The sequence below is a fragment of the Rutidosis leptorrhynchoides genome, chromosome 5, assembly GCF_046630445.1.
Source record: "Rutidosis leptorrhynchoides isolate AG116_Rl617_1_P2 chromosome 5, CSIRO_AGI_Rlap_v1, whole genome shotgun sequence".
NCBI classification, from domain to species: Eukaryota; Viridiplantae; Streptophyta; class Magnoliopsida; order Asterales; family Asteraceae; genus Rutidosis; species Rutidosis leptorrhynchoides.
This window is the reverse complement of record NC_092337.1, coordinates 247,152,472-247,167,286: the sequence shown is the minus strand read 5'-3', so window position 1 is coordinate 247,167,286 and position 14,815 is coordinate 247,152,472. Positions and strand designations below refer to the sequence as shown.

General features: G+C 34.9%; 1 protein-coding gene across 1 annotated transcript; it reads left to right on the top strand.

The window, feature by feature from the left end:
* Positions 1-697: 697 nt before the first annotated feature.
* Positions 698-1,849, top strand: LOC139846924 (probable methyltransferase At1g29790). The gene has a single exon (XM_071836505.1). It carries the CDS (start codon positions 698-700, stop codon positions 1,847-1,849), a length of 1,152 nt encoding a protein of 383 aa, XP_071692606.1.
* Positions 1,850-14,815: the final 12,966 nt, after the last annotated feature.

Genomic DNA, 14,815 nt, shown 5'->3' with positions numbered 1-14,815 from the left:
ATTATTATTATTATTATTATTATTATTATTATTATTATTATTAATTATTATTATTATTATTATTATTATTATTATTATTATTATTATTATTATTCTTATTATTCTTATTATTATTCTTATTCTTATTATTATTATTATTATTATTATTATTATTATTATTATTATTATTATTATTATTATTATTGTTAAAAATATAAATATAAATACTCAACTTTGAAAGAACTTTATGTTTGTAAAATCAACGACAAGTTTCTTAGTCGTAATCCGAGGTTCCACGGGGCAATAAACTAAATGACTTTAATATTTACATTCACTTAATACGTAAAACATATCATTAAACTGTTTCGTTTAAACAAACCCGTGTTTTTACGGGTCATTTCACTAGTTTTCCTTATTTTAATAACTAGCAAAATTGTGATTTGAAAATGTGAACTAACTTAGACTTACATTGAACCCAGCACGAGTGTTGACCTTCGATCTACTAGCTCTATACCTGTTTGACATATTAAATATGAGATAAGAATAAACAATGATACCTACTCTTAACATACATATAAAATAATACTTGACATTTCTGATTAACGTAATAATTCAGTTGGCAAATTAATTAATTAGTTTCTGCCGATTAAAACCAATTTCTTATTTGGGTTTTTTGTTATAAGAACACTAAAACACTTCATCTTTCATTGCAGTAGTCATGGATTCACCTCAAAGCAGTACCTGGTCATTATCCAAAAACTTATTCTATCTTTTCATCCTATTATCAACAAATCTCTTAACATTGTTTATCTCTACCACATTATACTCTTCTTGTTCTTTAACTTCAACTGTAAACATACCAGAAGTCATCAATGATGTCACCAACACTCAACTGCCACCCGAATTCATTGACTTCACATCACCAAAAGACCTCCCATTTGGATGGAACTCAAATTTCGACTCGGATAAACTATACCCTCCAGTTGGAAGCCCATGTACCCTTTTCCCTGATGAACTTAACCGCTACATGACCTATCAAGTTAACGGATCCTGTCCAGATGACGAACTTTTAGCACAGAAATTATTACTCAAAGGCTGCGAGCCACTCCCTCGCCGCCGCTGCCGCCCCGCTGCATCGCCAGAGTATGTCGAACCTTACCCAATTCCGAAAAGCTTCTGGTCAACACCATCTGACTCATCGGTGGTCTGGTCAGCATATACTTGCAAGAACTACTTATGCTTGATCAACCGTAAGCGAGATCAAAAAGGGTTCGATGATTGTAAAGACTGTTTTGACCTTGAAGGTAGAGAGAAGAATAGATGGGTTGACTCCAAAACTCGGGGTGGTGTTGACTTTGGGATTGATGAAGTTTTGGAAGTCAAAAAGGACGGGTTGATCCGAATAGGTCTTGATATCGGAGGGGGTGTTGGTACATTTGCAGTTAGAATGAGAGAAAGGAACATAACTATTGTTACAACTACAATGAACTTGAATGGTCCTTTCAATAGTTTTATAGCATCAAGAGGTGTTGTACCTATGTATATTAGTATTTCTCAGAGACTACCTTTTTTCGATAACACATTAGATATAGTTCACTCGATGCACGTTTTGAGTAACTGGATACCAACAACGTTGCTACACTTTTTGGTTTTTGACATTTATAGGGTTCTTATACCAGGTGGGCTGTTTTGGCTTGATCATTTCTTTTGTGTAGGGGAGCAACTTGAAGAGGTTTATATACCACTTTTAGACAGCATTGGATTTAATAAAATAAAGTGGGTGGTAGGGAGGAAGTTGGACAGAGGACCTGAGTTACAAGAGATGTATCTTTCAGCATTGTTAGAAAAGCCTCTTAATAACTCTTGGTAGTCATTGTGTTTTGTATGTATATATTTATATATGTATTTGTAATGATTTGAAGTGTTCGTTTTCAATAAGAATGTTACTGTTACAGTTGCTGGAAATTTTTTATTATTTGAATCTGAATGGAATTAATTAAATGTTATGAAAGATGAAAATGTAATCACTAAATAAAAAATGTTAAGTTACTATTATGTGACATTATTTGACATGTTTTAATCTTACGAAACTTACAAACACTAAACACTAATGGTGTTTTTAAGTTGATCATTGATTTCCCCATTTCGCCTATCTTTTATATAAAGTGATATCCTTCACTTGTGAAGAGAGAAGAGACTTGAAACCAAGCTAAAACACACAACCTATTCATACGTCTATAGAAAATATACTTTATGTATGTTTACAATGTTGGAAATATGTTCTCGGTGTAACATCCCGCCTTTTTCCGTTTACTTTCCGTTTATTTATTTAAAGTCCGTTATATGATTATAACATCTTCCGTTAAAACGCGTTTTAAGATAACTCGTTTAGGTAATACACGCACCTGAATTAAACTTGAGGGACCAATTTAGCCATTTGACCAAAAGTGTGACTAGGTCAAAGAGTCAACTCCTTCCTCATCCATTCATTATCCATTTCCTTTTCCATTTTTCTTAATACTTTCAACATTTCTCTCAAAACTCCAATTCAAATATTCATCATCCTTTTTCAATCTAGCAATCAAACACCAAAACAAATTACATATTTGGAATCCTTGCAACTTCCTCTTCGATTCCATACCAACTTCATCATGTGACGCCCCGTACAAAATTTACGTGTACAGATCATCAACAGCAGGATCATTACAAGGTCAAACACTATATACTGTTTTAAAATGAGTTTGCATTCATAAGAAAGGGTGACGTCTTAACCAACATTAAAAGTTTTGCAAACGAAAGTATGCTTCTATGAATAGAAGCAATTAACATAAGTACGAGACTCGTAGGTCATTACAAATTCATTGTTTCAAAAGTAACATAGTTGTGAATGCAAGGTAAACGTTTCATGCAGAGACATCTCTAACAAAAGCAGCGGGAGTCTACACAGCAAGACTACTACATCGGAAGCATCAAACCTATAAGCACCTGAGAAAACATGCTTAAAAACGTCAACACGAATGTTGGTGAGCTATAGTTTAAGTATAACAGTAATGTAAGGTAGGCCACGAGATTTCAGTATTCCAAAATAGTATGAAAAGTATATGTTCAACCGTGGGCACTTGGTAACTAACTTAACGTAATATTACCCCCTAAAAGTACACTTGGCAAGTGTGTAAGTTTACGAAGTATTAAACACCCGTTAAATGCTAGCGCTACTAGCCCGAGTTGGGATGTCAAACCCTATGGATCCATATCTAAGATACGCGTTCACCGGTTCAAAGACCAATGACTAAACGTTACCGAGCTAAGGGGAAGTTTATGCCGTTGTATAACCCACACATATATAAAGTTTAAGTACTCGTGCCTAGTATGTAAAACATAAAATGCGCATGTATTCTCAGTTTCCAAAATAGTTAAAGTAAAAAGGGATGCTATAACTCACAGTGAAAAGTAGTAAAGTCTGTACGATATAAGTAAGTAAGTAGTTGGTCCGAAAGGTCCTCAACCTAAGTCAAAAGTTACCAAGTCAGTAAATCGTTCCCAAAGGTTTAAAAGTATGTAAATTAGGTCTTAAGTGTCATCATCATCGTTAACATAAGTAAAAAGTAAAGTAAGCTTTCAATCAAGAATGGAGATCGAAACAAAGGCTGACTTCGTTCAGCTGCTACGACCTCTATACAAACAGAAATGAGGTGAGACCAGTGGCCATGGCTCCATATATGAGTCACCTAGTTGCTGACCAATTTCCAGAACCAAACTCGTCTTCGTTTGACCGTGGCGACGGTTTAAGTGCGAGTAGGTCAGAAATTTCAGCACAACGTTATAAGGGCGTAGTGACATTCGAAAGGCTATAAATCCTAAATCGTAAGTCGGATTAAGACGAGTCTTAAACGAAAAGTCATCTACTCGAACCGAAAAATCTGGAAATCAACTTTTACAGTAGCACAGGAGCCTGATCAGATCCATAAAACAGTAAGTAATGTGCTTCACTGGATTCTTGGTGGTTGGTGCTCATCACGGTTCTCATCCTTGATGCTTATAGCTTCAAGTGTACAACTCGTTGATGTGTTTGCATCATCTTTACCAAGTTTTGACCATCATGACACTAGTGTATGTCTAAGATATGTAGCACAACTCATTTAAGGGTTGTAAGAAGGTTGATGAACCAAATTTACATCAAGATCTTAAATCCGACACATACATGAGTTCTAATATTAATATTAAGCTATAAACTTAAATGTAAAATAAATAAACAAGATCTTAAGTTGTAGAACTTAGATCTTAGTTATATCATGAAGATCCAAGACTATAAAGTCTAGATCTAGTGTTCTTAAGTTAAACCCTAAGTTATGGAACTTGGATCTTTACTTTAATAAAACCATAAGTTATGAAACTTAGATTTTAATCTTGTAGAATGTATATATAAGCTTATAAGCTTTTGTTTTAGACAAATTTGAAAGACCATAAGCTATAGAAACTTAGATCCAACATAAGTGTATGAAGTTATAACTAGAAAGTTAAACTTCCATCTTCTTGAACTTACAAAGTTTAAACTTTAGTTTCAAGGAAAATGAGATCAAGTTTAACTAGTAATACTTGACCAATATTATACAATCACAAATTTAAAAAAAAAAATAAAGAAATAAACTAAAGTTACAAGTAACAAGTTCATGTTTGTTTCATACTTAAGAATTTTCAAGCCAAAGCTTGGATCTTAAGAAAATAAACCTTAAGTTTACAAAACATGAACACAAGTAAGATCTTAAAGCTTATGAGCTTTAGATCTTTATAATACTTCAAGTGTAGAACCATAAGCTAACAAGCTTAGATTCTTGTTCTTGACTTCTCATCAAACAAAGGATGGAAGAAGCATGATTACATGAAGATACAAGCTATAAAGCTTGATCTTCAACAACAAAAAACAAACTAGTAATTTGATGATGATACTAGTCGACTTCAAAGGAAGAAAGAAGAAGAAAAATAAAGTTTTTCACTTACAATTTAGAGAGAAAGTTGAGAGAAATAAAGTGTAAATATGTTGTGTGTGTGAAATGAAGTAGAAACTAGCAAATAAGTAGCACAAAAAAAAATGGAGCTCACTCCTCCCTTGCTAGAACCGTCGGCCTTGATGGCCAAAAGGGGAAGTCAAAACTCATCTTTCAAGTGTGGGAGGATGGTGAATGCTAGGAAGAGTAATAAGTTAAATGCATGGAAAGTTGGTGTTTGCATGCTTGAGACATCTTTGTCTCCAACACTTAGCTTAATTAATCTTGTTTAACCTTAAAGAATTATTAGCATAATAGTGGGCTTACTAGTTAATCCATTAAGAAAAGTAGGGTGGGCTTTCAAGTCCAATAATATAAGCCCAAGTATAAGTAAGCAACAAATTAGTAAAAAGCCCAAGTAATTAAATACTTACATTACTTAATTAGAAATAATTAATAACAATTAATTATGAACGTAAATAACATTCGAAATGTTATTCGTGAAAAGCGTGTGTCACAAAGACAAGTCGGGACATGGAAAGTCAAATACGGTAACAAGTAAAATGTATAAGAATACATTTAGTACATCGCAAGTATTAATAAATATTAATAATATAGGTTGGAAAATCTAGGGTCGTTACATTACCCACCTTTTAAAGAAAATTTCGTCCCGAAATTTTAAGCTAAGGTAGATGGAGGAGTTGGGAAAAGGTGAGGATACTTCTGCATCATTTGATCCTCTCGTTCCCAGGTAAACTCGGGTCCTGGTTTGGCATTCCATCGGACTCGGACGATCGAAATCTTGTTGCGTTTCAACGTTTTGACCTCACGGTCCATAATTTCGACAGGTTCTTCCATGAAGTGGAGTTTGTCATCAATCGTAAGTTCTTCCAGTGGTATGACAAGTTTCGGTTCAGCAAGACACTTCTTCAAATTCGATACGTAGAAGTTAGGATGAACTGAGCTCAATTGAGTCGGAAGATCCAGTCGGAAAACAACGGGTCCAACACGCTCTAAGATTTCGAAAGGACCAATGTATCGCGGGTTTAACTTTCCACGTTTTCCAAAACGAATCACACCTTTCCAAGGTGCGACCTTCAACATTACATGGTCAACCACGTTGAATTCGAAGTCTTTACGTTTAAGGTCGGCATAACTTTTTTGGCGATCACGGGCTGTCTTGAGTCTCGCTTGAATATGGACAATCTTCTCGGTTGTTTCATGGACTAACTCGGGTCCGGTGATTTGCTTTTCGCCTACTTCGGCCCAACAAATAGGAGAATGGCATTTGCGGCCATACAACGCTTCGAAAGGTGCGGAATTAATACTCGAATGATAACTGTTGTTGTAAGAGAATTCGGCTAGCGGCAATGTAACGACCCGGATTTTTTCGATCGTTTTATACTTATGAGATTAATATTTACATAAAATAAACCTTACCAACATGATAAGCAATCCAAACTGTTGAGACTTATGTTTTTGAAAAGAGTTTCACACAACGTTTGACCGTCCAATTTGACCGATGATATCACAAACTATATAACACACGATAATTATATGATTATGTATATGTACATATCTATACATATTTAACATGATTTAAGGATGGTTTAACATATCATTGTGAACTAACAACAATGAGTTATAAGTATACTTTGAGACCACTAACTTAAGTTTTCAAAACGATAACTATATGTAACGTTCTTTGACATATATACTTACAATCTATAATGTGTTGGTGATCTATGTCACCAATATGATTTAAGTGTAATGGGATTAATTTGTAACCAAAATAATCTTGATAAATATCGAACAAGTTTGGGGAAGTGTGGAGTGCACACTTGTTTGAACTTATCTTGATTATGACGGGGGTTCGGGGGCACCTCCCCCGATAAGCGGGGTCCAAGGGGTGGCAACCCCTGGCGGGGTCCAAGGGTATATGTATACCCGTCCATATTTGAATTCTCGTTCCGATTCCTCAAAATTTCTACAAGTATATCTAGGGTATATGTAACCGTATCATACCCAGCTTCTATACGTATTTACTATTGGTATATACCAACAATAAACTTCAATGATCAGCTACTAGACATGATGTTACATGTGGGAACCAGCCATTTAACCTCATGTGTGACTTTTGTGCAAGAAAACAAACTAAATCTCCTATATATCCATCCCATAATCATGCTATTTTGCACACACACACATACAATTTCATTTCCAATTTTCTTTCAAGTTAATTTACTCCCTAATCTCTCTTCATTTACCTACTCAAGAACGTATCAATATAGTCATCCGATTTCAAGGAGATTACTTCCAATCTTTCAATCCCACTGCACCACTCTTTTGATTCCAAGATTTTTCTTACCTTTTCCAGTAGCTTTGTCCAAGTAACTTGAGGTAGTAACCTTATTCGTAACCTTATTCGATTCATATTTATATAGCTATCTTATTTTGTGTTGTAAAATTTTAACAACAAGAACATAGTTTGAGTGATTTCAAACTTGTTCGCAAACTAAATAGATCCTTCTAATTTGATTTTTAAAAACACTTCAAGACCTGTAATATATCATATTATGACAAAATCGGATTAATCATATCTTGGCTAATTAACATAATATTTAGTATATATTTACTTATGATTTGATTTTATATATTTCAGGACCACCCGTAAACAACACAAGAAGATTAATCATAAGACCTCATGATTGTAACGCAATACGTCATTTGAAAACACGGTACTTTATGTACGCAACACGTCACTTGACAACATGGTACCATGGGTCGAGATTAATTCTAATCAATACGAATACGATGGGGTCTTTATTTATTTTATTTAAGCAACTAATTGTGGACCACTAACATTCGACTGCTAACTACGGACTAAGAAAATATTAAAAGTATTAAAAGTATATATATATATATATATATATATATATATATATATATATATATATATATATATATATATATATATATATATATATATATATATATATGTAACGATTACTTAAAAAGAAAATATGTTGATATATTATATATATGGTTAGGTTCGTGATATCTATCGGAGACCAAGTCGAGTTAAATACCTTCAAGACAAAAGTGAGTTTCATTTGCTCCCTTTTTAATTGTTTTTGCAATATATATTTTGGGCTGAGAATACATGCGCTGTTTTATAAATGTTTTAAGAAATAGGCACAAGTACTAAAACTAATTCTATGTGGGTTTAAACCAGAAATATACCCTTAGCTTGGTAACATTAAACTACTTGTCTATGTACGGTAGGCGCGAATTCTAAAGATAGATCTATCGGGCCTGACAACCCTAACCGGACTAGACGACCAGTATTCAACGGTTGCACAATACTTCGTTTCGGTGAATACACTTGGTACGGTGTAGTAAGATTTCATAATAAAGGGAATATGCGACGTTGATTAAATGTTAAGTATGGTTATTAAGTGCTCAACAACTTAGAATATTTTTATTAGAACGTTTATATATGAAATCTCGTGGTCTATATTTATAACACTGCCGGCATTAAACCTATATCTCACCAACTTTATATTGACGTTTTAAGCATGTTTATTCTCAGGTGATAACTAAAAGCTTCCGCTGCAACATGTTGAATTTAAGCAAGATCTTGAGTATGCATATTTGTGTCAAAAATAAAACTGCATATCGGAGGATTTGTAATGTAAAATATGTTGGAAGTCGTATTATTATTATCACATGTAAAGTTTGTAAGTCTAAGATTATCGCTAAACGATAATCATTATTAAGTTGTTTAAACCTTGTATTTATAATAAAAGCTATAGTTTGTATTGTAAAAACGAATGCAATTTTTGAAAAATGTCGCATATAGAGGTCAATACCTCGCGATGAAATCATATGTTATTGTATTCGTCCTTATGGTTAAGGTTGGGTTATAACAGGCAAATGCCTTTCCCAAGCCTTTCCGAAATCAATAACACAAGCACGCAACATGTCCTCCAAAGTCTGAATCATGCGTTCGCTTTGTTCGTCGGTCTGTGGGTGATATGCAGTACTCATGTCAAGATGAGTCCCCAAGGCTTCTTGCAAAGAACGCCAAAATCTGGAAGCAAAACGGGCATCTCGGTCTGAAATAATCGATAAGGGTACACCATGATGAGATACAATTTCCTTTATGTATAGTTGAGCGAGTTTTTCCATCGTATCCATTTCCTTCATGGCTAAGAAGTGTGCAGATTTGGTAAGACGGTCAACGATAACCTAGATGGTATCGTATCTGCCCACCATCTTTGGTAGTTTCGTAATGAAGTCTATTATTATCCTTTCTCACTTCCATTGCGGGATTTCCGGTTGCTGAAGTAACCCAGATTTCCTTTGATGTTTGGCCTTAACTTTCGAGCAAGTCAAACACTTCTAACATAAGTTGCAACATCCTTCTTAAGATTTGGCTACCAATACTGCTCTCTGAGATCTTGGTACATTTTACCGGCTCCTGGATGAATTGAATATCTTGACTTGTGGGCTTCGTCTAGAATGAGGCTTCGCAAATCTCCATAACTAGGCACCCAAATTCTTCCGATGAAGTATCGGAGTCCAGTCTCCTTAACCTCGAATCGAGAGACGAGAATATTTAAGTGTTCATGAGAAATATTCTCCTCCTTGAGAGCCTCATCTTGGGCTACTCGAATTTGGCTATTGAGATTTGAATGAATGGTGATGTTCAGTACCCGAACACGAAGAGGTGCCATCCTCTCCTTTCGGCTCAAAGCGTCGGCTACAACATTTGCCTTGCCAGGATGGTAACGAAGTTCACAATCATAGATGTTCAGTGTCTCAATCCATCGTCGCTGTCTCATGTTCAGTTGTTTCTGATCGAATATGTGTTGGAGGCTTTTGTGGTCGGTGAAGATAGAACTTTTAGTTCCATAAAGATAGTGTCTCCATAATTTGAGTGCAAAAACAACGGCTCCAAGTTCGAGATCGTGAGTAGTGTAGTTTCGCTCGTGAATCTTCAGTTGACGAGAAGCATAAGCAATGACCTTCGTTCTTTGCATCAATACGCAACCAAAACCATTTTTCGAGGCATCACAATACACAACGAAGTCGTCACTGCCTTCAGGAAGTGATAAGATATGCGCGGTGGTTAACTTCTGCTTCAAGGTTTGAAATGCTGATTCTTGTTCGGTTTCATAAACAAACTTTTTCCCTTTGTGAGTCAGCGCGATCAAAGGACGCGCAATCAGAGAGAAACCTTCAATAAATCTTCGGTAGTAACTGGCGAGACCTAAAAATTGGCGGATATGAGTCGGAGTAGCGGGGCTTTCCCACTTGCTGAAAGCTTCGATATTTGTGGGATCAACTTTGATAACTTGATCACTCACAATATGACCCAGGAATTGGACTTCCTTCAACAAAAACTCACACTTGGAGAATTTGGCATAAAGTTGCTCTTGTCTCAAGAGTTCCAACACTAGTCGAAGATGTTGCTCATGTTCTTCTATGCTTTTGGAGTAGATGAGGATATCATCTATGAAGATGATAACGAACTTATCCAGGTATGGCTTGCATACATGATTCATGAGATCCATAAACACGGCAGGTGCGTTGGTTAAACCGAATGGCATCACGAGAAACTCATAGTGACCATAACGGGTTCTGAACGCAGTTTTTATCACATCACTCTCCTTCACCCTCAGCTGGTGATAACCTGATCGCAAATCAATCTTAGAGTAAATGCTTGATCCTTGCAGCTGATTGAAAAGAACGTAAATTCGGGGAAGGGGATACCGATTCTTGATCGTCAATTTGTTGAGTTCGCGGTAGTCGATACACATGTGGAAAGATCAGTCCTTCTTCTTCACAAATAAAACAGGTGCACCCCAAGGCGAAGAACTTGGTTGGATAAATCCACGGTCTAGCAGTTCTTGTAGTTGACTCTACAACTCTTGCATTTCGGAAGGTGCGAGTCGATATGGTGCGCGAGCTACCGGTGAAGCTCCTGGCACTAAATCGATCTAAAAATCTACTGCCCTCGTTGGCGGTAATCCAGGCAATTATTCTGGGAAGACATTGGGAAATTCGTTCACAATTCGTACATCATCCACGCTCTTCACCTCGGTTTCTAATGTTTTCACATGTGCTAAAACATTAAGACGTCCTTTCTTCATGATCTTTTTGTGCTTTCATGCAACTAATGATGTTCAGCTTTGAGTTACATCTCTCTGTGTAAATAATTAGTGGCTGTGTGGTATACGAATAGCTTTATCTCCACAGATAATGTCGGCCCTTAACTTGGTCAACCAGTCCATACCGACAATCACATCAAAACTTCCCAATTTTATGGGTATCAAGTCAATCTCGAAATCCACACCATCTATGTTGATAATACCTCCTCGACTAATTTGGTCAACTTTCTCAAGTTTTCCATTGGCTACCTCAACAAGCATACTCTCCTTTAAAGTAACTAACGACCAATTTTTCTTAGAGCAAAAGTGTCTACATACATAACTCCTATCGGCACCAGTATCAAATAAGACAGAAGCTAATAAATTGTTGATAGTGAATATACCTGTAACCAAGTCGGGGTTCTCACGGGCATCACTTGCGTTTACGTTGAAAGCTCTTCCACGCGCTAGCCCGCCGTCCTTTCTCTTATTGGGACATTCATTCCTGAAGTGGCCCTGTTGTCCACACTCATAGCATTTTCTTGGTCCAGTAGGGTTTGTCTTCATAGTTGGGGTGGTGATCTTGCAGTCTTTGCCAATATGCCCAGTCCTTTTACACTTTTCACAGACGCAGTACCCGGTATGATGCTTGTAGCATCTGTTGCACTGCGGGAGACTACCCTTGTAGTTAGGGTTCGAGCTAGGGTTCGGGTTGGGGTTCCTCCCGTTGTTGTTTCCCTTGAAACTTTCATGCCTCTTAGCTGGGTTTTGATCAAAGACCCTTCCCTTGTTGCTGTCCCACTTACGTTTCTCATTACTAGCTCTAGATTCGGATTTCCCCTTTTTTGGTTCTTTGCTGGTAATTTGGTTCATCAGGGTGTGCGCCATGCACATATCTTTCGGGACATCAGCTGGTTTTGAAGAGGTGACATTTCCCTTGATGGACTTGGAAAGTCCCCACAAATACCGTTCCATTCGCTTAAATTCCGGGATAACCATCGTGGGGCACATCAGAGCTAAAAACTATACGATGACATATGTTATATATATATAGTTAACATGATTTTATTATAAGTATGTGTCTCATTAGGTATTTTAACAATGAGTTATATACATAAAAATGAGACTATTAATTTAAGAAACTCGAAAACGATATATATAACGATTATCATTATAACAACGTCTTACTAGGTACATATGAATCATATTAAGATATTGATACACTTGGTTAATTATGTTAAATGATAAGTAAATATATTATTAAGTGTATTAACAATGAAATACATATATAAAAATAAGACTACTAACTTAATGATTTCGAAACGAGACATATATGTAACGATTATCGTTGTAACGACATTTAACTGTATATATATCATACTAAGATATATTATATATCATAATATCATGATAATATAACAATTTAACATCTCATTTGTTATAATAAATAATGGGTTAACAACATTCAACAAGATCGTTAATCTAAAGGTTTCAAAACAACATTTACATGTAACAACTAACGATGACTTAATGACTCAGTTTAAATGTATATAAATGTATTGTTTTAATATGTATTCATACACTTTTGAAAGACTTCAAGACACTTATCAAAATACTTCTACTTAACAAAAATGCTTACAATTACATCCTCGTTCAGTTTCATCAACAATTCTACTCGTATGCACCCGTATTCGTACTCGTACAATACACAGCTTTTAGATGTATGTACTATTGGTATATACACTCCAATTATCAGCTCTTAGCAGCCCATTTGAGTCACCTAACACATGTGGGAACCATCATTTGGCAACTAGCATAAAATATCTCATAAAATTACAAAAATATGAGTAATCATTCATGACTTATTTACATGAAAACAAAATTACATATCCTTTATATCTAATCCATACACCAACGACCAAAAACACCTACAAACACTTTCATTCTTCAATTTTTTTCATCTAATTGATCTCTCTCAAGTTCTATCTCCAAGTTCTAAGTGTTCTTCATAAATTCCAAAAGTTCTAGTTTCATAAAATCAAGAATACTTCCAAGATTGCAAGTTTACTTCCAAGTTTTCTGAATCCATTCTAAGTAATCATCCAAGATCAAGAAACCTTTGTTAATTACAGTAGGTTATCTTTCTAATACAAGGTAATAATCATATTCAAACTTTAATTCAATTTCTATAACTATAACAATCTTATTTCGAGTGGAAATCTTACTTGAAATTGTTTTCGTGTCATGATTCTGCTTCAAGAACTTTCAAGCCATCCAAGGATCCTTTGAAGCTAGATCTATTTTTCACATTTCCAGTAGGTTTATACAAGGAACTTGAGGTAGTAATGATGTTCATAACATCATTCTATTCATACATATAAAGCTATCTTATTCGAAGGTTTAAACTTGTAATCACTAGAACATAGTTTAGTTAATTCTAAACTTGTTCGCAAATAAAAGTTAATCCTTCTAACTTGACTTTTAAAATCAACTAAACACATGTTCTATATCTATATGATATGCTAACTTAATGATTTAAAACCTGGAAACACGAAAAACACCGTAAAACCGGATTTACGCCGTCGTAGTAACACCGCGGGCTGTTTTGGGTTAGTTAATTAAAAACTATGATAAAATTTGATTTAAAAGTTGTTATTCTGGGAAAATGATTTTTATTATGAACATGAAACTATATCCAAAAATTATGGTTAAACTCAAAGTGCAAGTATGTTTTCTAAAATGGTCATCTAGACGTCGTTCTTTCGACTGAAATGACTACCTTTACAAAAATGACTTGTAACTTATTTTTCTGACTATAAACCTATAATTTGTCTGTTTAAATTCATAAAATAGAGTTCAATATGAAATCATAGCAATTTGATTCACTCAAAACGGATTTAAAATGAAGAAGTTATGGGTAAAACAAGATTGGATAATTTTTCTCATTTTAGCTACGTGAAAATTGGTAACAAATCTATTCCAACCATAACTTAATCAACTTGTATTATATATTATGTAATCTTGAGATACCATATACACGTATACAATGTTTTGACCTATCATGTCGACACATCTATATATATTTCGGAACAACCATAGACACTCTATATGTGAATGTTGGAGTTAGCTATACAGGGTTGAGGTTGATTCCAAAATATATATAGTTTGAGTTGTGATCAATAATGAGATACGTATACACTGGGTCGTGGATTAATTCAAGATAATATTTATCGATTTATTTCTGTACATCTAACTGTGGACAACTAGTTGTAGGTTACTAACGAGGACAGCTGACTTAATAAACTTAAAACATCAAAATATATTAAAAGTGTTATAAATATATTTTGAACATACTTTAATATATATGTATATATTGTTATAGGTTCGTGAATCAACCAGTGGCCAAGTCTTACTTCCCGACGAAGTAAAAATCTGTGAAAGTGAGTTATAGTCCCACTTTTAAAATCTAATATTTTTGGGATGAGAATACATGCAGGTTTTATAAATGATTTACAAAATAGACACAAGTACGTGAAACTACATTCTATGGTTGAATTATCGAAATCGAATATGCCCCTTTTTATTAAGTCTGGTAATCTAAGAATTAGGGAACAGACACCCTAATTGACGCGAATCCTAAAGATAGATCTATTGGGCCTAACAAACCCCATCCAAAGTACCGGATGCTTTAGTACT

Excerpts from the sequence above, each read along its gene's own strand:
- LOC139846924 (XM_071836505.1), top strand. The coding sequence starts at position 698 with ATGGATTCACCTCAAAGCAGTACCTGGTCATTATCCAAAAACTTATTC.